Raw genomic sequence first — 26,154 nt, 5'->3', positions numbered from 1 at the left:
TTTTTATTTTTGTTCAGTGTATAACGTAATATGTATCAATATAATGTGGGCTGAATGATTTATTGTAATTATGCAATATGCATAAAATTTTTACTTTTTTTTTTCGCTGGAATAACGCGTTACGCCCTTCCCCCACGTGATGGAAGTGGGGGGGTATGTGGACCTAATAAATTATTTGACGTGGGGTAACTTTTAGTAAATTTGAATCTCGCGGAAAGCGTCCTCATAAATCTGTCATAATTTATTCATCAGGATTCATCATTTGTTTCAATGAACATAAACTCTTTTTAATGGATATTGGAATCAAACATAAATACTATAAAAACAATAATAAAATTAAAGTACTTGTAAAAAATTATAAACCAGTACTAAACGATAAAGTACAAAATAATTTTCAACCGCAAAAGCTGACTTAAATTTTTTTTTCTGTCATTATCTAAAATGTTTTGAATTAAAAAATATGTTCTAATTTGTAAAGTAAAACATTTTTTGTGAAATATTGTACAACATGTACACTTCTTAAAATTCAGGTACATTTTTGGAAGTTGCCTTGATTTTTTTAATGAATATTTTCAATTAATCGGCATAACACTAACTAGTCTGTAAATAAGTAAGTACTTAGTATGCGTGACTTCATTGACATTAATACGTTAGGTATTTTAATTATAGAAAGCATTAGATAAATTAAGTTAAGCGATAATATCATTGTAGTTCGTATATTACTGTTTCACTATGTACCGGTTTAAAATTATACGATTAAGTGTGTTCAATGAAACGACACATAAGCGCGCTGCAAATATACCGTTACAAACCGGCTAGCGACGCGCGTGAAGTCGGAATACTTACGAGTTACGAGTTACGACATTCAAGTAACTGCCTTCTAAGTGAGCGATCCGTTTTAAACAACTAAAATGTCTGTGATACCGATATCGAATCCGGTCGTCCAGTCGTATATTTTATATTCGGCGATATTAGCATTAAAGCTAATATCCGTGTCAGCTTTAACAGCACTGACGCGGATGACACGAGGAATTTATGCAAATCCAGAAGACGCCAAGGCTTTGAGGGGCAAAGTCAAATTTGACGACCCAGCCGTTGAAAGGACTCGGCGCGCTCACCTCAACGACTTGGAGAATATTCCGGCGTTTTGGATACTCGGAGCCTTGTACGTGACGACTTCACCGGTGGCAGCGTGGGCTACACTTCTCTTCAGAGTGTACACAGTGAGCAGAATTATACATACAATTGTGTACGCAGTGGTGCCTCTGCCGCAGCCGGCGAGGGCTATAGCATACATAGTTCCAAGTGTCATCATGTGGTATATGGGTGTTCAAGTTGTGTTATATTACATTAGCGCCTTGTAAATTTACTAACATTTTATACATAACCTAATTTTTTTTTATAATTTCTGAATTAAAACAACATTTATGAAACACAATATTTTTTTATTTTAACACGAATATTATGATAATAAATTATTGCGAAATTTACGAAATCCCTTCATCATGATGACTGACGTTTTAGTTTAAAATATAAAGTCATCAATTTTGCGACGCGTCGAACAATCTGCCGGTGTCGGGACTCGGTTGTGTTTGTATTGTATAGCATTGGAGTATCGTACGTCGGGTCGATAGCACGCGCTGTGTTAGCTGATTCGTACGCAAATTAATTCGGTGTCTGTCGCAAAGTATTAAACATGGTGCCCGTCACGATAGCTGAACCGGCTGTACAGTCGTACATTGTGTACTCAGGTATATTAGCCCTTAAAGTACTGGCCATGGGAGTGCTGACGGCGAGACAACGATACAGGAAGAAAGTATTCGCAAACGAAGAGGACGCAAAGAAGACGAAGGGAATCGTGAAGTTTGATGACCCCGATGTCGAGAGAGTGAGGCGCGCTCACTTGAATGATCTGGAGAATATCCCCGTGTTCTGGGTATTAGGTGCGTTGTACTTGACTACAGGACCTTCCAGTGCACTGGCAACTCTTCTGTTCCGAGTGTACACCGCGGGCCGCGTCCTGCACACCATCGTGTATGCCGTCAAACCCTTGCCTCAACCAGCTCGCGGTATCGCATACGGAATTCCATATTTAATCAAATGGTATATGGGATTCAAAGTTATATCTCATTACTTAACTGCCCTATAAAAGTATTCAAATATTTTTGCTTATGTTTAATAAATAGTTCTTAGTGTTATTCTTAAGATTGTTATCGTCGCTCACCTCAATTCCTCGTGATAAAGTATTGATAATATACAAAGGTGTGAGTTTGTAAAGATGTATTTTGTTCAGTGAATAAAAAAGTATTAAATGTATTTTTGTAAACAGCCAGAATTTATTTTCTTAATCATTTCTAGTATAAACTTTTTATTCAATCACCAGCATAATAGCTTTAAATATGTAACAAATTCCTCATTTTTTTTATTTTTCTAAGCAATACATTGTATTGATTTTTTTTATTATTAACTTACGACCATGACCATGAATCGTTATAAATTTACGTAATCACTGTCCTTATAAACGCTTGTTATGTATCCATTCAAGCAGCGCCGTCGAAGAAGTATTCTCGTAATATAAATGGCCGGTATGTCTATCTCGCTCTATCACTATCGCTGTTTACATCACACAGCGTTGTATGTGTGAAACAGTATCGCCTCGACTAAATCCTAATAAATTATACACATACTATCAGCTTGTTTTGAATTCGTCCGAGTGAAAAAAAAATCTTGATTGCAGCGCCACCAACCGGCTTAAATAGAAACCACACAAAAATCAATCCTACTTTTTAGTTAAAACACACTTACAAAAGATTCATACATATAAATAACATATTAATTACAGCACTACAGATATATATAAATAAAATCTCTAGATAACAGTTTGTAGTGCGCACGCATTCAAAACATAAAATACCTTGAGTAAAATCACACAAACGAAACAAAAGCAACTATATATAATAACATCGTGGTACATAACAGCTGCTAATGAGTGGTTAGCTTGATGGGTCACAGATCACGAGGTCAGGGTTCAGATCCGCCAGGCTAATAATAATTACTGGATATATTTCAATACAGGTTTGTTTTAGTAACACAGCTCGACCTTAGAAGTTTGTATTGTATTCCGTGAATCGAACAGCATTATAACAGCACTGATCCTGCATCTTTCTCCGGTCGTGTTGCATTGAAAATATGTCGGACTGTGAAAGTGCATCTGTGTTCGCCCACGCACACACTGGCGTACTTTTATAACTTCTGTGTTAGTCATTCTTATTCTATATTAGAAGACTACACTAAAGACAATACTTAATGTTATAAATATTATAGTTGCTAAAGCAAATCATTAAAAAGGGTATATAATAAAATTATGCCTGTAAAGTATCCACGACGATGAAAATATCACAGACAGTTATTAAATGTATAAAGGGTTTTAATTATTGGGAGTTTCGAGATGTCGTCATTTTTTAATTTGTCATTTCTAAACATAGTATGTATCAATATAACATGATGTTTTTTTTAATTATGCACGCACTGCTTGAACTACAAAGTGATTTAAATATTATAAGAAATTTCGTCATTTTGATTTTAAGATTTTTAATTCTGTCATTTTTATTAGAAAATTCGAATTTAGCCGATCAATCAAATTAAAATGTAATTAAAGATAATGGTAATGTTGCTATCGTATTCGATTTTTATTTTAATAAGATTTGAAGTAACCATTGAAAGTAACAAAGCTAACCTAACCTTAGGATTACCTGATGTTGGAATATTAAATAATAATAGAAGAACAAATAGACGCTCTCGGACGCTAATTATGTAGCGTGGCCGTATTCAACATCTGTAGCAACGACATTTGCCTATTGACGACAACGCAATAGATAGTAATTGCAATTCATCAACCTAACACCTGCCAAAGATTGATCGATGACAATACGTCGGAACCAAATGCGCTACTTCCAAATAACTCATATGACGAAATTACTGATATACTGTATAATAAATTATCAGATTTCCAAATTGGAACTGATATTTTATGTAACGAGAGAGTAATTTTAATTATTAATTATTGAATACGACTAAGTGCCCAATATTTTCCTTTCCTTCCTTTCCTTTTTTTGATGCTATGCTAGATTAATCTTACCAAGATTTATTTCACAAAGTTTGAATGTCGTTATTAAAGATTTAACAAAATTGTTTCGTTTTAATATTTGCATCCCACTCGTAACATAACATCACAAATATTGTTATAATACGAATAACTCGTTTTACTGGTTTATCGAAACAGCTATAAACAAAATGACTACACGTATTTTTAGGTTGATTAGCGTCCGCTGAGTGGGAACACGACCACAAACATTAGTGAATATTTGAGTTAAAATACTTTTATGAAATTGCAAGTATTATCATCATACATATTCTCCACTTCAAATTTCCAATCCAAGAAATAAACAAAAAAATCGTTTGACAAACAATGAAGATAAAATTGCCAAAAAATTAAACTAAGTATAACTTTAAATGAATTAATTAATTTAAAGCCAGTGTCACTCGGGACGAATTTTGCTCTTAAAGATACTTCATACATCCAAATTCGATCATGTATTTTAAAGTTATGGAATAAACAAACTTACACACAAGTGCTGCATACAGCATGGACCATTTTTAAGGCCATTGTGTAAAAATTGTACTACATTGTTTTGTCTTGTCTATATAGCTTTAAAGACGAAGAAATAGAGCACGCTGATATTGCCCCAAAGGTTGCCATTCCACCCAAGTCACGCAAATACAACATGAATATATATTTGTGTTTACAACTCTTGGCGGCAAAGGAAATCCATTGCACGTATTGAATGAAATTCTGGTAGACGTGTGTTCGCCAAACCACAATGGACTTGTGATAGATTAACTTCGGTATCCATATATTTCACGGAATAAATCTTTATCCAGAAAACAATATATTTACAACTAAACCAAATAATTTCAATATACTTGGTGGTAGGGCTTTGTGCGAGCTTGTCTGGGTAGGTACCACCCAATCATCAGTTATTCTACCGCCAAATAACAGTACTCAGTATTGTTGTGTTCCGGTTTGAAGGGTGAGTTAGCCAGTGTAACTACAGGCACAAGGGACGTAACATCTTTGTTCCCAAGGTTGGTGGCACATTGACGATGTAAGGACGAGTTAATATTTCTTACAGCTTCATTGTCTGTGGGTGATGATGACCACTTACCATCAGTTGGCCCATATGCTGGACGAGCAACCAAACCAACCTATATTAATAAAAAAAGTATGAAAACTTGAGACAATACTTAAATACAATAGACTCCAAATAATAATTATATTATTTGTTTAATTTAAAATAAGGCGTGAGCTGAGATGGCTCAGTGGTTGAAGAACGTCCATTTTAACCGATGATTACGGATTCAAAAACAAACAAGCTCCGTTGAATTCTCATGTGATTAATTTGTGTTTATAATTCATATTGATCTCTGCGAAGGAAATCATCGTGAGGTAACCTGCATATCGTCGCTGCTCCTGCATAAGTCGCAATGTGTTTATTTCATATTTTTCGACTGCTGTGCCGTTATAATCGTTATTTCATTGTATGGAATTTTCGATGTATGAATATTAGATATATAGTTTATTTTGTAAACTTTTTTAAACTATAGAAGTAATGACAAAAATGTTTTTACAGTTCGTGCGTATTGAAATAACGATTAAAAAGGTGTAACAATCGAAAAAAAAAAAAAAAAACAAAGCGACTTTTGAAGGAGCAACGACGTTATGTCGAATGCCAGATGAGAATCTACAACCCCGTATTGAAACAGCGTGATGGAATGTGCTCCAAACCTTCTCTTCAAAGAGAGAGGCCTTAGCCCAGCTGTGGGAAATTTACAGGCTATTGCTTATTATATTATAAAAATAAGGTTATATATAGGTAAGTGTAAAAATACTGTCACATAACATGTTATCATAACACAATAAATCGATGAGTAGAAAAGTATATGCATATTATGTATGTTGTATTTGAATAAACTGAATCATTTTGGTGTTTATTTATGCAGAGTCAGAGCTCGGTGAGTGTAGAAATATTTAGACATTCAAATTATTCGGCAGCTGACTTGTTTAGTGCAAACAATATCAATAAAACTTTTTAATTGCATATTTTTTATGGTTTGTTTATTATTTAATTATTGTATCCGTCTATTTTCTATGAAACCATTATATTTAAAATAAAACAACGTATCATCATGTAAGTCTATTATCATTTAGCAAGAAAAACAATTAGTAGTTTTACGTTATAAATTGTTAAAATAAAAAAGTGGTACATTTCATTTATCTTTTTTTCTGCACACAATATGCAACAAAAACTCATAGTTGAATCCTGTTTCCCGGGGGAGATCCCTTCCCTTGTTTTTCGAAACTATTTTTGTTTCAAATAAGGAAATTAAAATCATAAATGATGTTTGCAAAGAATTTAAATATTTTCAGCACAATTTCATTTGTTATTACTCATTTAACAATTTAAGTTTAACCATGTCTGAATTATAAAACAAAAATTAGAAACATAATATCACAAATAAATAATATATATTTTTTCGCATAGCAATTTATAAAATGAAAAGAAACTAAATTTGCCAACTAATATTTTTAGATAAAAACTCAGTTTCTCGAAATTGGTAAAATTTTTGAAGCACTATTCTTTCTTCGTTTACAGTTTTCTGAACCTATATCTTACTCGATTATTGATTATCGAAAATTATTAAATCAAAGTATAAAAAATAATATTCTAATTATTTTCTAATAAATAATAAAGCTGGTGATAGAGGTTTAGCGCTTAGTAAAATTCTGTGACTAGAAAATGCTTGACATGCATGCTTGCTTTTATGCGTTTTGAACCGCTAATGTAGGTAAGTACATATATAACTAATATACATTTGAGATTAAAGTGTATGTTCTCATAGGTTTTTTTTAATCATAATATATATTCATTACGTAGATTTGGGAGCTTGGACTGATGACATCACAAGGGCAAAAACTACTTTTTCTTTATATCAGACCCATGAACTTTATTTAAATGTATACGTCGTCGGAAATCAGTATGAAATCTTGCACAAAAAATGTAAAATCTTAAGTGACTTCTGTTAACGGAAATTTCAATTAACTTTCTGTTATTTGGACAAGTATTTTCAGAGATTTCGGAAGCGTGATGAAAAAACAAGCGAAGCGTGTAGTGAGTACTGACCGATAGATCGCTTTGCTCGATACTGTTTGTATTATGAGATTGGTTTTAATCTCAATATTTAAAGTATCATGATTACGGACGGGTCGGTCAGCTGAATGCGAAATCGGGTCGGGTAGCTAGTTAAATGCGGTACGAATGTAAACAGTCCGACAATGTTACGTTGAGTGCAGCTGTCCAATTGAAAAGAATTCAATGTATGTTGCTATTCAAGATGTGCACATTTGTATTTTATTTTGGACTCATAGAGCATACCGTCGAAGGGAACGCTTGAGACTTTCCTTTAAATTTGTTATGTGTTACTTGAAAATGAATGTTCGCATAAAACAATTTTAGTCATTAGCGACCCGAACCAGCTTCGCACGGATACAACGCTGACACTTAATATACTACAGAATTTGTTTAATTACGACATCAAATTAGAAACTTCTAAAATTATAAGTGTTTCTTTATTATTATTTCCATGTATTTAAGACAAAAACCTTCCTCTCGCATCACTCAATCTAAAAAAAAAACTCATCAAAATCCGTTACGTAGTTTTAAGTTCTTAGCATACATGGGGACAGACAGCGGTAAGCGACTTTGCTTTATACTATGTAATGATAATTATATGATAAGTGTATCTGTGTACCTATAAATAATTATAAATATCTTTAATACACTGACACTGATAAAATATGTTATACAGATAAGAAGTTAAAACTCATACAAATAAAACAAATACGTAAAAAACTCTATTGACAAAGGCATAAATATTGGACTGTTTGATATTTTGTTATTTATAGTATGTATATATATATATATGAGAATTAGCTTATCCGCTCCGGCTTCACACGGATATAATAAGGGTTTATATACAACTAAATAAAACATATATTCTTGTATTTTTTTCGTCTAGGAAAGTTGTAACTCTCGGCTTATATTTATTTTGTAAATATATAGTAGGTTTATAGTTTATGTGTTTTCTTATAAATATCTCTGTTTATTGATGAAAATTGCATTAAAATCAGTCGCGGCACTTTAATAGAAGCGAACAGACGGGAATTGACCTTGTTTTATAGTATGCAGACATTCAAAAACAAGCCACAGCTGTTATAACACAAAATTCAATTTCAAAACAAATTAATGTAAAATATTTTTTTCTTTCTTGACTTTATTTGCTCTTTTTATCTATATAAATAGAAATTAATGATTTTGTTTGTGTTCTATGAGTTCCGAAGCAATTGATTCGATTATTATGAAAATTTGTAGGGAGATTTTGCGTACATGAGTTTAAATTTCAAATCATTAATTATAAACATTTTATGGAAATACACTAAATATTCTCGTGCGCAACTGACACGAGTAGATATTTTATTTATATTATATTTGTATTTTTAGGAATTTTACTAAAGGTAAAAAGTACAAATTTGAATAATTCTGCAATGCATATTGTATTGCCTTATAATTATTGCATAAAATAATAATTTTACAATACAAATGCAATTTTGTTAACATCAACGAAAAGCGCTTATTGTTGTTATAAATACTCTACTGTAGAAGATTTCCATCTACAAGTGCAGGTTTCCTCACGTTGTTTTATTAAACCGCCTAGTAGTATAATTGAAGCACATAAAAATAGTGTTTCTTGCCGAGTTTAAAATCCGCAATCTTGGGTTAAAATTGGTGTGTTACTATTGGACCATCGCAGCTCTTTAAAATGTGATTGATTAAGTAGGTTAAATTTAAAACTGGTTTAGTGTAGGTACTGCCTAATAAAAGCGAAGCAAACATTTTTTTTATACAGATACAGAACAACCTTGTTTATAAATATATCTATATAATAACATATTACTTTTACAATAACTGTAACATTTTTCTAATTTTATAAATACCAACTAATTTGTATTCATTATAATTCAAAACGTCTTCGGATGACTAATTTCGGTCATGTCATCACAAGCCTCCGTGGCGCAATTGGCTAGCGCGTTCGGCTGTTAACCGAAAGGTTGGTGGTTCGAGCCCACCCGGGGGCGGCAAACTTTTTGTATTTTATATATAAATTATTTATTATATTGTAAAATAGTTTACGTATTTCATAAAAGATAAATATTTTGTATGGTATATTATTTTATAATAATATCTTAAATAAACCGAGAAAATAATAGCCTTCGACCTTGCTCATAAAATATTTAATATTTATACGAACATAAAAAGATGCGACCAATTTATTTATAATATTGTAATAAAAATACCTTTTATAGAAAATGTATAAGTATTTACGACTATCTATAAAAACATTTTTATTAACTTCGGGCGAGTTTCATTCACAATGAAACGAAACGGCACTAGTCATCTCGACATTGCCTACAAAAAATATCGCACGCATATTACCACGTAACTGATTTATATCTTTTTCCTGTTTGAATGAATAGAAGAAAAAAGTTATACAAAATTACAATCAATACTACAACAAATAAGTAGAACAGTACGTAGTACAACAAATTTTACAAGTAAACCTTATTTTAGTGGAAAAAAGAAAAACAAAACTTATAATCGGGTCGAGCTCGACCTACAAAGATACGTAAACTTTCAACAAGCTGATAATTGGTAAAATTGTTTTAAAATTAATTGTAATTGAATTTTTTAAGTTCCCAAATATTCCTATGTATGGAAAAATATTTACTCGACATAAAAAAAGGGTTTTTCACAATTTTCAGTGCAACGGTAAGTGTAATCATAAAAATACCTACTACAAAAATTGTAGATCTTAAAATTTACTACAAAAATAATAAAAATATTTTTTTCTAGGAGCCACTATTTCTGAGATATTACGATTCAACAGTTGTAAACGTCATAATATTCTTGCGTACTCGACGTATAGTGTATACGTCGAGTACGCATACATATCTCTAAAGTTTTAATATACATATTTTTCTATCTGTCGTTGTAACTTACACCTAAAATATAAGTTATAACGATAAGAATATTATTAAATGAAGTCCATTACCTCCGATCTCCTAAGAAACTACCTATAAATACGGATATAAAATTGGTTCAGCTAGTATGTCAGGAGTAGTTTGTAACTAGCTAGATGGACTTACACAAAGCACTACCACAAAGTATATATCAGTATACTATGACTGTACCCCTATAGCATTGCAATGTTTACTAATATCAGCTCTAGTTTATATTCAGTAGTTGTTATCATTTAACAGATATGCAACAATCAACAAAGATAACACACGCTACACATTACAATTCCAACAGCGAGTGAATCTATCTGTAGATTTACACAACCGTAGTTCTGATTGAAGATCATATGGAGTGATGTATTATTAACTATTGCAAGAGACTGTGGGAAAATCAAAATATACTTTATTCAAGTAGACTTTTACAAGCACTTTTGAATTGTTATTTAACAACTATTTTAAGTGAAGCTACCACCGGTTCGGAAAGTAGGTTCTACCGAGAAGAATCGGCAAGAAACTCCGTAGTTACTCTTTTTTACCATTCAAAAATACAGTCATGATAGTGAAATTAAGTGAGGCTCTTATGTGTTTTTTAATTTTTTAAAAAGCTTTAGGCACTTTATTTGTATCGCCTGTAGATTTATTAATTGACGAAGTCGCATCCCTAACATGTTAAACTATACCGAAAACTTAAAAACATCGATAACAATATATTTTCTGCTTTAATCTTATATCAAACATCTCACACGCTAAGATTTCATACACATGAGTGTCACTCAATATTAATAAACCGATGAGTGAACAGATCTATATAATGATCAGCTTTCTACTAAAACAATGTTACCATTAAATACACAGGGTCAGTAACCCTTTAGAGCAGAAAATAATCTATTACTGATAAACAATAAAAAATATGAGAGGGTTATATCTTAACATCGATGTTAATTAATATGGTATTTACGCTATGAATATTCTGTTTTAAGCTAAGAGTCCACAGATGTGCATTCATGTTCGCATGATAGCATTCGATGTGGCAATCAGCTGGTAATCTACTCGTCAAAGCTAACAAGGGGATTAGATCTGACGATGGCACAGGAACAAATCTATATAGGTGTAAACGGGCTTAACTGTTACAATTTCAGCTGTGTAGTTATTAATGAATTACGTTTGCATACTTATTTATTTTAGTTTATATCTCATATTTGAATAATCATCGTCATTATAGTGTAAATATAGTATTTTAAATATAATATGTATTTATAAATATTGTTGGAATAATCAAGCAACATCAGCGTCAAGTCACACAACTTACCTTTAAAAAAAAAAAAGGCGGGAGATTCGTAGTTGACACATTGACAATTGCAATGATAATTATTAAAGTGTAATGTGATTATTGATGGTTATTTGTGTTGTAGACTACATGTTTTTCTATTGTGGTAGATTGATTGTTATTTTAAATTAAAGATAATTGTTTTAGAGGTTAACCTACTTCCTACTTCTGGTTCTAAAAATATCATTAATACTTGTATAACTTCTAGTTGTTGAGTTATATTAAGTCACAGAATTATATAAATGTAATGGATACTTTTTGGTTTGACATTTTTATAAATAAAAGTAGAAATAGAATATTATTGAATTTGACATGGGAATTGTTAATCTGGGTTTAAATACGGAAGATAATGGATGATTGTAAAGAAAACTGTAAAATAAATATTGTTAATTATTTGATGTTCCTGTTTATCTGCTTGGTCTACAATAGAATATCATGCAAAGTTAAGAAAATCATAGTATTATTAATCATACTAAACATCACAATAAAACGTTTTGGAATCGTCGATAATTAAACATACCACTGTTTCGGAAAGCACTAGAGGCTGCTTTCCGAAACTGAGAAGAAACGGCAAGAAATACGCAAGAAACGGTAAGAACTCCAATATATTTTTAGTATATTACATGAAATATATGACATGCATATTATATTTATATTTGAAAACGTTATCTCTACTGATAAGATACCACACAGTAAAACTGATTTAATTCAAAGATTAAGCTTGCAAATTTACGTTTTTTGTTTATCATTTACAACAATTACGAACAGCAGGGACAGTAATATACCATACTAATTCAATAATGCATATACATGCAAGTTATTTTATATGTTTATCTATTACATATAATAAAATTTGAGTGTTTGTAATATTAAAATAGCCCCTTTTTTACTCAATGCATATGTATTTATACACGGTACATATAAAAAGGACATTTTTTACAGTTTTTGTCGGTCTGTCTTTCTGTCTGTCTGTTCCGACTAATCTCTGGAACGGCTGGACCGATTTTGACGGGACTTTCACTGTTAGATAACTGATATAATCGGGAGTAACTAAGGTTACAATAATTAATTTTTGTTTTGGTATATTCAAAGGCGTTCAAGATCGCGGGCGCAGCTAGTCAGATAATAATAAATGAATGGCTAGTTTTTGAAATGTTGATGAAATCTCAAAGTTGAAATGCTGAAAGGTCATTGGTCGCTCATAACGGCTGACAGCTGACAGTAATCAGTTACCGTTTAAATAAAATATTATAACATTATCAGCGTTTCACACACTGCTATTTAGAACAATCTCGAATTATAATAGTCATATCTTAAAACATTGTATATTATTTAAATTCCGATATTTTTATTTGTTATTAAAATTATACGTCCTTTTTACGGGCAATGAGAACGGTAGGTATATTTTGTGACAACATTGTATTATTACTGTTAATAATGTAACTATTAATCATAAACAACAATACTTCCCTGTATTAACTGAGGCGGATAATTTATTTTTTTATTATTCGGGAATGTAAGTAAGTGAATGTACTTTTATATATACATTATAGGTTGAATACATATACATATATACTTGGTTGTAGGTCATTGTGGAAGGCCGACTGGGTTAGTGAGGAACACACATCACATATTCTACCACCGAACCGTAATACACAGTAGGTACTGTTGTATTCCGGTAGTAACGAATAGTTAATATACTTACCATCGAGTGGCACTTACCATCGTTTTTTCGACTTGTTGGAAGTTGTTTATGATTAGATTTGCAGGAAGCTGAAATATGTTTCTCAAATAAAAATGACGAGTTGATGACATGATGATAAAATATAATATCAATGTAGAGATTTCATAGACTATATTTTTTATTCGAATATTATCTCATGAAAGGTCGGAGGAAAAAAAGACTACTGGAAACAATAAGGCCACCTGTGCGCTTATTGTACTGCTGACTATTTTGTACTGAATTTTGTAGCTTTAGCAAAGTCGGCAGACTATTTTTCTGTATACAAGTGTATCCAACACTTGTTGAAGAATTTAATTGAAATGAAAATTTCAGTGGAGCTTGAACAGACTTGGACCTTTTTTTGGTTCCTGATCGCTCAGTCATCTCAGTATCTAGGTAACATTTCTTAGTCTATTATAAATAGTTTTTTTATGGTTTAGGTTGGCCGACGAGCATATGGGCCAGTGATGGTAAGTGGTCACCATCACCGATAGACAATGACGCTGTAAGAAATATTAACTATTCTTTACATTGTCATTGTGCCACCAACCTTGGGAACTAAGATGTTATGTCCCTTGTGCCTGTAGTTACACTGGCTCACTCACCCTTCAAACCGGAACACAACAATGCTGAGTACTGTTATTAATGGCGGAAAAATAACTGATGAGTGGGTGGTACCTACCTAGACGGGCTATTACAAAGCCCTACCACCAAGTTAAAATTACGATGGCACTATAAATTAAAACATTCACAATTCACACAAACAACTATTTAAAAGTAAAAACAAGTTTCAATGTACCGAGTTCTGTGTTTGATATGCAAATCGAGTTTCCCCGTTCCGTTGCTCCGAAAACCATTGAATTAACGAATGATTTCAGACACACGAGCTCTGTAACATTATTTGTACTTGTAACCTTCATCCGAATAATTTTACATTTTAATTTCTTCCTTACTCGACTATTTTTCATTCAAATGGCGATTTTATCAAGCGTTACGTTTTTTTAAATAATTTATTCATCGATATTTCTTTTTTTTATTAAATAAATGTGATAGTATTTTAAGGGATAACCCGAACGTGACTATGTAACGAGTCGCGTTATCATTTCATTATGATCATCATTACATAGTTACATAGTATATAGGTTTTTGTTTTATTTTTATTTATTTAACCATTTATTAAACTTGCCAGATACATTGAAAAGGAAAATGTGTACACAGGAAAAATAAGTTTAAAAGGTATACTTATCCCTAGAAGACATTTCTTCCAGTATACCCGAGAGTTTTTGTATATAAAACATAGACAATAGTTTCTAATGTTATATCGTAAATAAACAAATTCTGTAGTATATCTTGTATAAGACATAAGTATTGAACACGCGCAAGGCCGGTGCAGGTTGCTTGTTTTGATGTGTTTACTTATTTTGCAAAGTCACGATTATAATATGATGATGATTAATATACTATGATACACGTTACCTATACGATGTTAACTTGTTCTATTAATAAATTGCACAAACAAATATACCATAGTTGTGCAATGTTTTTGTTTCTCCTTAAGAGTAGGAATCTTATTGCACCATACTGTTCCAGTGTTGGTTGATGGATAAATAATTGTCAGAATTTCATACATACCATACGGTATTTTCCTCAATCATTGTACTCGAGATCAATTATGATTCAGATTTGAACCCGCAACACTAGGTTAAGATTCACGTGCGATATCCACTAAGCCATCACAGTTACAATAACAATTAATCATTACTAATAAGGTTACGAAGCACTCCTGCGATCGAAGAGAGACTATAAACATTCATACAATATTCGTCACGGCGAGCAGTTCTCTGTGGCTTGCATTGAAACATTTATAAAATGCCTGTGATATCGCTAACAAGCCCGTTGGTTCAATCTTATATTGTGTATTCGTCAATTTTGGCTGTGAAGTTGTTGTCCGTGGGAATGCTGACTGGATTATTCCGTTTGACTCGAGGTATCTTCATTAATCCCGAAGACGTGCAGGTTTTAGGAGGGAAAGTTAAATTTGACGATCCAGTTGTAGAGAGATCACGGCGCGCTCACCTCAACGACTTGGAGAATATTCCGGCGTTTTGGATACTCGGAGCCTTGTACGTGACGACTGGACCGGCAACAGCGTGGGCTACACTACTCTTCAGAGTGTACACAGTGTGCAGAGTTATACACACCGTAGTCTACACAGTGGTACCTCTGCCGCAGCCGACGAGGGCTATCGTATATATAATAGGATATCTTATAATGTGGTACATGGGCATCCAAGTTGTGTTTTATTACATTACTGCATTGTAGTTTTTTTTATTTACATAATTTTTAAAGTGGTTATGGAACGTTTTTTATTGGAATATGTGGCAACATTTTGTGTAAAAAGGGCGTATATAAATTAATGTAAGTGGTTATACATATAACAAAACAGACATTTTATATTTAAAACAAAATACACATATTATGGATGTGAGTATTATATACCAGAATGATTTGCACTATTACGAGTATATGACCTGTATTTATAAGTAATACTAGTGTGTCATAAACCCAGTCGACGAAACAAATAAGGATAACCTGCCGTTGATTTCGGAGCACTTTAGTAATATTTATAGTATTATAAGATGTGGTTAGAAGAACCAGCAGTTCAGACTTATATTTTATACTCAAGTATTCTTGGTATTAAAATATTGATAATGGCGATATTAACAGCGAGAGTACGATACAGGAAGAAAGTATTCGCAAACGAAGAAGACGCTGAGAAGTCTAAGGGAATAGTAAAGTTCGATGACCCCGATGTTGAGAGAATCAGACGAGCTCATTTAAATGATTTGGAAAATATTCCAGCGTTTTGGATATTGGGTGCTTTTTACTTGGTCACAGGACCACCCATGGAATGGGCAACTCTCCTGTTCAGAGTGTACACAGCGAGCCGTATAATACACACTATTGTGTATGCGATCAAACCTCTGCGTCAACCAGCGCGTGGCTTCGCATACGATATACCAAATTTTATTATGTTGTACATGGGAGTGAAAATTATCAGTCATTTTAAAGATGCACTCTAATTCAGGAAATAAGCTATTACGTTAATGGTGTAAGAAGGTAAAATTTCAAGTAAATATATTGATGAATTGCGGTCTTACTAATCAATATTGTTTAGACAAATTGACATTCGATGGAAAGAGACAGCATCCTTTTCTCTCAAACATCCAATTAATAATGACAGAAAGAGAAAAAGGATGCTCAAGTTAAGCCGTTAGTGTTTGTTGTTCAGGTGTGCGTGATAAAAAAATTACTTCGTATTTCGTTCGTGAAATCTTGTAAATCGACGTACAGTGAAACGCCATTTTGATCCGTCAAATCTAATTTCATAAATTCTATTGAATTCCAAGAATGTGATATTTCATATTCTGACATTTTATTTTCCTGTCCCGTTGTTAGTTTCAACCTATTTTAAGTACAGAATACTCTATTATTTAAGGATGGGTAAGAAGAAAAATTATCATTTGAATCTTGAATCATTTTTTTTTATAAATTATCGTAGATAAATCTAACTTTAATATATTTTTTTTATGGTATAGGATGGCGGAGGAGCATATGGGCCACCTGATGGTAAGTGGTCATCATCACCCATAGACAATGACGCTGCAAGAAATGTTAACTATTCCTTACATCGTCAATGTGCCACCAACCTTGGGAACTAAGATGTTAGGTCCCTTGTGCCTGTAGTTGCACTGGCTCACTCACCCTTCAAACCGGAACACAACAATACTGAGTACTGTTATTTGGCGGAATAACTGATGAGTGGGTGGTACCTCCCCAGACGGGCTTGCACAATCCCGTACCACTGAGGAAATAATACATTACAATTACAAAAACAATACTTTTATATGTACCAAAATTTTGTATATATGCGCGTGACTGTTGAACAGTTCTTTGATTGAATTAATGATTGGATCTTGATTGTCATAAAAACGCACTGTCATCGGAACTGAATCAAAGTATAAAATTTTTACTCTGTATAATTTAAAAATGATGAAAAGGGAGTAATTTATTAGTGACGTAAGCAATTAAAATTTGCCCATTAAATAAAAGCTTGTAATAAAAATAAAAACGTATACCGTTGTTATTACTACACAATATATTCGATTTATATCCTGTCCTAAATAGAGGATAAAATGAAGACAATTATTCATAAACAATATAGGTATATTATACCTCAGCACGAATAAATGAACACATTATAATGATTGAAATGATATCCTGTTTTTATTAAATATATTTTGTTTGGGAAAACCTATAGTAAATGAAATCAACTAGGGATAAATTACTATATTCAATATGGTAACATTTGATGATATTAATGTATTTAAAATTAAATAGTTTCTTCAAATATTATGATCGTAAATAAGATCGTAAAATAAAAACAATGCATCATCGCACATTTTAATACTTCATTATAAGCATGGTTTTATGTTTATTATTAAGTTTTTAAAAAAGTAAAGTAAAGTTACAGCCTGTAAATTTCCCACTGCTGGGATAAGGCCTCCTCTTCCATTAAGGAGAGGGTTTGGAACATATTCCACCATGCTGTTCCAATGCGGGTTGGTGGAATGCACATGTGGCAGAATTTAGATGAAATCAGACACATGCAGGTTCCCTCACGATGTTTTCCTTCACCGCCGAGCTCGAGATGAATTATAAACACAAATTAAGCACATATATATAGTGGTGGTTGCCTGAGTTTGAACCCGCAATCATCGGTTAAAATGCACGCGTTCTAACCACTGGGCCATCTCAGCTCATTAAGTTTAAAGAGTCCATAATATTGTATGTTTCATTAATGGTGCTTACCAATGTATATTCATATTATAAATGTCTCTGTCTGTGTCTCAGTTGCTCTTTCACGGTCAAACCGCTAAACCGAATTTGATGAAATTTAGTATAAAGCAAACTCAGAACTAGCGCGCACTGGTAACTTTTGTCACGGTGACTGTTTCGTCACTCTTGTCGAGTCCATGAATATGTACGGAGGTGCGCGCACTTTACGACGTGACAATTGGGTGACATTTGTGTCTGCATCTGTACATATTCACGGATTTGACAAGAGTGAAACAGTCACCGTGACAAAAGTTACCAGTGCGCGCTAGTGCTTAAACTCCAAGAAAGGGCATAGGCTACTTTTTGCCTTACACATGACAACCAACACCCTGAAACGAAGACGAAGCCGCGAGCGTCTACTAGTATTTAGTAGTAGTACTGATATTTGTTTGACACGTATATTATATAGGTACTATTCATTACACTAATGAATGTTTTTCTTTAAATAGGAATGTTTTCTCACAAGTAATAAACTTGTCTATAAACTGTATGTAGAAAACGTAACAAGCTTGCTTTCGTTACTTTTGTTTATATTGGATGTATCATAGTACTTCAAGCGAAGTAAATATTTTTGAGACCTGTCGATATATTAATCATCTATGTTATTATATCTATATATACATATATAGCTGCTACAGCTTTTGGTAAGCATAAACGTCAGTCATAATATTTAATCTGTGAACTAGATTATAAAAAAAGACTTTTATTTCTAAGCTTGACCAGCAGCTGGATGAAACTAGTTATAATATAAATATATATAACGCATTGTATGTATTAATACTGTAGTGTTAACTATAAATATAATGATGAAATAAACCATACTATGATCATATTAGCGTCTCACTGTACTGTCTTATTTTGTAACTGTAAACACATATAAGGATATCTAAGTGAAGTATACGGACACTAATAATTTATTTATAGTTTGACATGTATAATGAGGTCATATTTGATGAGGGCACTTATAAATACCAAGTAATTTTTATAATTTTAAAAAGTTTTCGGTGCTTCAAAAGCCCTTCTCTGTTGCATGTAACTCTTATCTACTTCGAAAATATATATTTATGTTTTAAATATGTGGCTCTGCTACACGAAATAATGCCTAAAAGCGTGAATATAATAAAGAGCGTAAATAACAGAAAATTAATTTAAACATTTAATAGAACCATATGTAACATCCTACTACCGCTTCTCCTGGTTGATATTCGTTAAATCTTCAGAGGAGACTGGCTACTTACTAAATAGTAGAACCGATAGCATTTAATTTTCAAGAAAACTTTCGAACAATGATCTGTGAAATGCCTATCAGCTACCGTGACTATGCTTAAGACTGGAGATTACTTTGACCATAACTTGACGTGGCGATCATGCTTTACTCGCACACATTCAAACTCAAAATCAAACTCAAACTCAAATAACTTTATTCAATATAGAAGCATTACACTTTCTTATTGATGGTCAATTGAAACACTACCATCGGTTCGGAAAAGAAAATACCCTGACCTGAGAAGAACCGGCGAAAGAAACTCAGCGAGGTTTTTTTTTCTCATATATTATATAAACAATTTAATATGAGATGAAATAGCCAGGAGGCGATCATTTCATTCCCAAGGTGTGCTATCGATCGATCATTAAAAAAACACAAACTACCAAACCCGTTTTACCCGCTTCAGGGTGGAGTTTCGTAAAATCCGTTTATGCGTCTGCACCCAATAACGAACGTACCTGCCAAATTTCAAGTTAGGTGTAATACATTTGATTTTTCGGGGTTATTAATTGAGTGGTATTTCGTTTTTGTGTATATAGATTAACAAATAGACGCTTACGAGTATGAATATATACTATATGTGATGTCTAATATATTTAAAAACTAGCTACGACGTGCCGTTTCCTACTAATGCTGCGGTCGGGGGGTATCAGGTATAAGCGATCTCTATTAGATATTTCAATCAAATCCGTCCAGAAAACATAGAATTAATAAAGAATATGATATTTATCCGCATATGGAATCATGTTGATAAGATATATACTACAATGAAAACTATCCCTCGTATTCTGGACCATGACCGTAGATGACCATGGTTATCCCAGCAAAATTTTAAGAATAATCTATTAGGCAGCCAGTTTGTTATATTTAATTAGGTTATATAAATTGATATCATTATTTTGTGTAGATAAAGAAATGCTATCATTACATAGTATAAAACAAAGAAGCTTACCGCTATCTGCTCCTATGTATTGTTAAATCTTTAAAACGCAACAGATTTTGATGCGGTTTTTTTAATATCTATTGAAAAAAAAGAGTGATTCTAGAGGAAGGTTATTGTATATAATATACATATATATATATATATATATATATATATATATATATATATATATATATATATATATATATATATATATATATATATATATATATAAATATATGTATATATATACATGGATAATATAGTAAAGAAACAAGAAAAAATCTGTTGTAAATTTAGTAACAGCATTGCATCCGGGGCGGGTCACTAGTTATGTTATAAAACTGCTTCGTTAAAACGATTTTTATTACTGTCCTGTTAGAGTCGAGATGGCCTAGTGGTTAAGACGCGTGCATCTTAACCGATGATTGCGGGTTCAAACCCAGGCAAGCATCGCTGTTTCATGTGCTTCATTTGTCTTTATAATTCATCTCGTGCTCAGCGGTGAAGGAAAACATCGTGAGGAAACCTGCATGTGACAAATTTCATAGAAATTCTGCCACACGCATTGAAACAGCGTGGTGGAATATGTTCCAAACCTTCTTCTCAAAGGGAGAGGAGGCCTTTAGCCCAGCAGTGGGAATTTATAGGCTGTTTTTGTTATTGTTGAACGTACCTGATTTAATTTAAATACTTTCCTATTTATTAATTTACAATGTACAGAACAATTACATTATTTAACGATAACAATTGTGCTATAATAACACCGTGTTTTTCAATGTGTACAATCTACCAATTTATAATTAGATTGTAATTAAGGGTTTGTTTTTACACTCACTGCTATTTTTGTAATAATACAACTTTTAATTATATAGTAGAATCAATCTACTATACAATTAAAAGTATAAATATTTAATATACATTCAACAAACAAATCATACTTCGTACAATGTGGAGGCAAACGCTCACATCAGGTGGCACTTTTGCCCTTTTGAAAATGTATTTGAAATTAAAAACTGTTTGTCGACCATTTTTGGAAACGAAATTCTTTTATGCAGTTGACGGTGAAGTAATCTCCTCCCGGCGACTTTTTACTCTCTTTCTCTTTGTCTAATTACTACTTAGGGATAACCCAGTATAACCATTTTTTTGTTCTTTACTTTTTACGACAAAATATGGATGATTTTCGAAGGGCCATTAAGAAATATAGAATTAATGCCTTAAATACATTGTTCATTTAATACAGACCAATATGACACTTTAAATCACCTAATTGAAATGAATATGTTCAAAAGTATTATAGTGTTATTAGGTTTGAGTTTTCTAATGAATGAAAAGCTGAAAAGCATTTTTTCATTCAAAAGGGAATTTAAATAAATATTTTGTTCTTTTCATTTGATTATTCTAAACGTTGTTTATTTATTCCATTGTGTCTGTTATTATTAATATACAATACAAAGAACAAGCAACTTCGTTCACTGGGTTTCTCACGAAACGCGTCTTAATTTCTTCTTTCGTGAAAAAGTTCAAATGTTTGTAACATCATCACAATTGGCGAAGCCTTTTACGCGAACCAAAAGGAGGACTGTGGACAAGTCCTCAGTTTAACAGTTTAAAATCGATTCGATAAAAATAATTATTACATATATTGTATTATCTTACAGGCTGCCGATTCGTAAAGAGATCAAATGACGATCGCTCAAATTAAAAAAAAAAGCCATCTGTCACATCTCACCTCGGTATGCGTCTGGGAAACTGTGAGAAAGAAAATTACAAAACTCTTGTAATTGAGATATACATCAAACGTGTCTTAAATGTATAAAGTTTGACATTTTCCTTGGAATCCACTTAAGGCCGAATGTTCTTAAAAAGCATTAAGAGTTAGAAAAGAATACGAAGAATGTTACATACAGCTTCATTTTATGGCTCGACAATAACTTATTCTTTATAGTCGGCTACAGGCACGCATTATTTTAATCATATTGACTGCCCTCTAAGTTATTCTAAAAACGTTCTGACTTTACGGTTCCATTCATTGTGAATTGTATCTCAATATAAAATGCTCTAAGAGTTTTAACGACGTTATAGAAATATAACGACTGTCAGCTTCTTTGAAGAGAAAATTAAGTAGTTCTTCATCAGCGAACTAATATGTTAACTGTTTTCTCTGAAATAAATACAAAACTGTAAATAGAGGCGCGTGATTTTGTAAAATTGTAATTATCACAAGAGCGCTTAACTCTTTCAATCTTGATATTCGTTCATTCATTCCAATTGAACGTTTTAAGTGTCAAACTTTTTAATGCACCAAGTCTATAATTAAGGCTATAGTTATACTTTTCTGAGTGTAGTCGTCGTGTATATCTTGCTAAAAACACGGTAACTTTTATCTTCTGTATGCCAAGCCTAGTAAATTTATATGTCATGAAAGACAGATTTTTGATATCTAAATGTGTTTGATTTAATCACTATTATTAGATAATCCGAATTGTGACCTCTGTGATACTTATTCCAAACAATTATAATATAATAATAATTAGGATGCAATTATGTGTAGTTTCTCTGTCTATCTATATTTGCATTTACCTGTTTTCAACCGACTTCCAAAAGGAGGAGGTTATCAATTCGTCTGTATTTTTTTTTTTTTTTTTTTTTTTTTTTTTTTTTTTTTTTTTCCTTATAACTTTTCACTGGGTGGACCGATTTTGATAATTTTTTTTTTGTTTGAAAGGTAGTGCTTCCCGTGTGGTCCCATTTTTTTTATTTTTTTTTCCGATGATGGTATCCATGTGAAAACGACATAAGTCTTAAATTTGCATTATGTATATGCGCGACAAATAGGTGAATAACTGAAAATCACGTTAACCAATTTTGATAATTCTTTTTTTATTATAAAATATATACTTCAAGGGTAATTTGGTGAAAGTTTGGTAAGGTTCTGAGCACAGGATCCATGACAAAGTAACGGAAGGGAAGGGAACGGAACAATTCTGAGGAGCACGTTAGCGATACTCGGTCGAATCTTTTATTTATAGGTTATTTGGATATTTGAGTCACCTTCCGTAATGTGGTTATGTTTATGTAATTATCATAGTCGAATATAATAATCAACTAGCTACCCACCCCGGCTTCGCACGGGTGCAATACTGATACTAAATATACTACAGAATTTGTTTATATACGACATCACATCGCAAACTTCTAAAATTATCAGTGTTTCTTTACTATATTGTTCATGTATTATATACATAAATCTTCCCCTTGAATCACACTATCTTTTAAAAAAAACCGCATCAAAATCCGTTGCGTAGATTTAAAGATATAGGGACAGAGAAAGCGACTTTGTTTTATACTATGTAGTGATGGAACTCCTATACGGCTCGCAGTTAGGGTGCTATATGGGGTAGAATTTCTTACTATCTTTAATCAAATTTTGTGTATGTGATGTGATGTCATATGATGTACGAAATATAGTTGGTCTTTTTCAAAGTTTTTTTGCTGAGTTCGATTACAGCTCTTTCGAGGGATCCTTGTAGTTTACGCCGCGTGACGTATTAAATCCGCATTTTCGAAAGTCTATTTTTGCTTTATTCGCAAGTTTCCTTTGAAATTGTACTCGAAGTAGTTTCTGACTCATATAAACGGAACGCTTAATCTATCCATATTAAAAAAAATTAGTCAACGTCAGCTTCACTTAAAATCAAAAAATAAATAAAATTTTAACAAAAAGAAAAACCGACTTCAAACAAAACACTATTTTAAAACAAATGAATATGCACGAAAAAGTAATAAAAATAATTGCGTATTCAACATATTTTTTAGAGTCTTCCTAAGTTAAATGAAATGAAAAATATTAGACTACTTAAAAGTCGATTAACGATTATATCATGTAGTTATAATTATTGTTATATTTGGAGTCGGTGTCAGCCAATAAAACCCTACAGTATATCTATCAAAAAACAATACGAGAATACTTTGACAAATATGTTTTTTACAAATTACCTTTTACACAATAATATACTGGATCAATCAAGGGGCTCGTATCGCTTCTTTCTTTTGATTGTTGGGGCAAGGGCACCGTGGCTGACACCGGCTCCAAATATAACAATAATTATAACTACATGATATAATCGTTAATCGACTTTTAAGTAGTCTAATATTTTTCATTTCATTTAACTTAGGAAGACTCTAAAAAATATGTTGAATACGCAATTATTTTTATTACTTTTTCGTGCATATTCATTTGTTTTAAAATAGTGTTTTGTTTGAAGTCGGTTTTTCTTTTTGTTAAAATTTTATTTATCGTTTTAAGCTTCTATCGTCTTTTTGGTTGCATTCATTATTTTTTATTATTCTTTATTGCACAAATAAAACATGTACAAAGGGCGGACTTAACGCTATAACAGTATTTTCTGCCAATCATTTTCATTATTATTTAAATAAAAATAATAATAGTTTATATAGGTTTGAGGTCCGTAGTTGTGATTCATGGAATGTATGTTAGGTTTTATCAAGCGTTTTCTTTATTTCGATAAGATGTAAGTATGGTATTGTTATAGTACAAATTCCACTCGAATCATTAGATTTAAAAAAAAAAATTAAAGGAAGCCGTAGAACGTTGCTAGTAAATCATAATAACAGAGACAGCAGATGAAATAGCAATTCGTCAGGCCGGCACTTGGCAGGGAGTGATTGATGAAACAAACGCTTCGATTCCCACACATCAACAACGATTGACATGGTTTTATGGCGAGCTTTGTGTTATGTGTATTTAAATAAATATTCATTTAAACATTTTATCGTCTTTTAATATGATAGGTGTTCATTAGTTGTCATATGTTGTGAGTATTTAAAAAGCAAATAAAATACTTGGACTTAAAAATTAATCCCATAAATATTAAGTAAAAAATTTAAATCAAAAATCAATGTCTAGTTTATTCAAGTTCGCTCTAATATGACTACTTATATTAAATAAAAAAATGCAACCGGCTTGGCACGCATATATATTCTGCAAAGACGAACCAAGACGATATTTAGTAGTTAACTGCAGTAATCCTTTTTACCGAATAAATTTCATAAGTAGACATTTGCCATATTAGGTGTACATTTACGCATATCGACCAGGATACCTACATACTTTGTTTTATAGAAGACAACAGTAAACATAATAATTAAAATGATTAGCATTGAATATGGAAATATTGTTAGCGGAGACATAACATTAAAAGTAAAGCGATAAAGAAACGTTCAAATAATACGAAATAAATATAGCGTAGGGTAGCATTCTGTGAAGCGATCCAGTTTGACCGGTCCGTCGTAACAAGCGTGTTGCAAAACAACGTCCAAACGTAAGTACCTACAAAATTTCATATAAACTAATATTTAAAACAAAACGTAAAGAATTGAGCCGCTTATCAATCTTAACATTGCATTATTATGACTTAGGAGTGAGAAAATAAGTCGATAAACGCTAGGCGTCTGTTGAATAAGAAAGGGAATTTTATTAACAGGAATTCATGACGTCACAAGCGTGGTGTGGCGAGGGCCTGCTCTTATCTATCCGTCTCGTTCGTTCACCCGTTGAATAACAAGACAAGAGTATATTTTGCGAAGTCAAGGTCAATGAAGTTCGAATGAGAAAATGTTGCCAGATGATGAACATTAAAAATAGATACGACGATAATGACTTACGGAGTTTGTATGTAATATGAATATTACCGAATAATTATAAATAATAAAATGAGATTAGTGTAATAGTTTGTTCTGATTTATAAAATGCTATCTACGATTTTTTTTTACAACATAAAGAGACATACTTTTTTTA

At 32.2% G+C, this 26,154-nt stretch overlaps 4 protein-coding genes and 1 non-coding gene across 5 annotated transcripts in view; 4 read left to right on the top strand and 1 right to left on the bottom strand.

Moving 5' to 3' along the window:
• The window catches only part of LOC124536204 (EF-hand domain-containing protein 1-like), a 78,569-nt gene that overhangs the window by 34,063 nt on the left and 18,352 nt on the right, over nucleotides 1–26,154 (bottom strand). The gene's annotated exons all lie outside the window — the stretch shown is intronic.
• LOC124536223 lies at nucleotides 838–2,689 on the top strand. The gene is made up of 2 exons (XM_047112717.1): nucleotides 838–1,360; nucleotides 1,732–2,689. Exons 1-2 carry the CDS (start codon nucleotides 912–914, stop codon nucleotides 2,147–2,149), a joined length of 867 nt encoding a protein of 288 aa, XP_046968673.1. The 5' UTR covers nucleotides 838–911; the 3' UTR covers nucleotides 2,150–2,689.
• On the top strand, nucleotides 9,180–9,253 carry Trnan-guu. The gene has a single exon. It is a non-coding gene; the product is annotated as a tRNA-Asn (tRNA).
• On the top strand, nucleotides 15,690–16,666 carry LOC124536197 (microsomal glutathione S-transferase 1-like). Its single transcript, XM_047112680.1, has one exon. The coding sequence runs from the start codon at nucleotides 15,882–15,884 to the stop codon at nucleotides 16,323–16,325; it is 444 nt and encodes a 147-aa protein (XP_046968636.1). The 5' UTR covers nucleotides 15,690–15,881; the 3' UTR covers nucleotides 16,326–16,666.
• LOC124536213 (pseudouridine-metabolizing bifunctional protein C1861.05) overlaps nucleotides 25,568–26,154 on the top strand; it is a 167,904-nt gene continuing 167,317 nt past the window's right edge. The window contains exon 1 of the mRNA XM_047112705.1: nucleotides 25,568–25,678. The gene's annotated coding sequence lies outside the window, so the exon portion shown is untranslated. The remainder of the gene's footprint in view (nucleotides 25,679–26,154) is intronic.

Source organism: Vanessa cardui, chromosome 2 (assembly GCF_905220365.1).
Source record: "Vanessa cardui chromosome 2, ilVanCard2.1, whole genome shotgun sequence".
Lineage (NCBI taxonomy): Eukaryota > Metazoa > Arthropoda > Insecta > Lepidoptera > Nymphalidae > Vanessa > Vanessa cardui.
Note: the sequence above shows the minus strand (reverse complement) of the source record. Positions and strands in the feature narration are given on the sequence as shown.

Bases quoted from the DNA above. Each gene is read 5' to 3' on its own strand.
- LOC124536223 (XM_047112717.1), top strand. From the start codon at position 912: ATGTCTGTGATACCGATATCGAATCCGGTCGTCCAGTCGTATATTTTA. The intron at 1,361-1,731 runs GTAAATTTACTA...ACCGGCTGTACA, and splicing joins TTATATTACATTAGCGCCTT to GTCGTACATTGTGTACTCAG.
- LOC124536197 (XM_047112680.1), top strand. From the start codon at position 15,882: ATGTGGTTAGAAGAACCAGCAGTTCAGACTTATATTTTATACTCAAGT.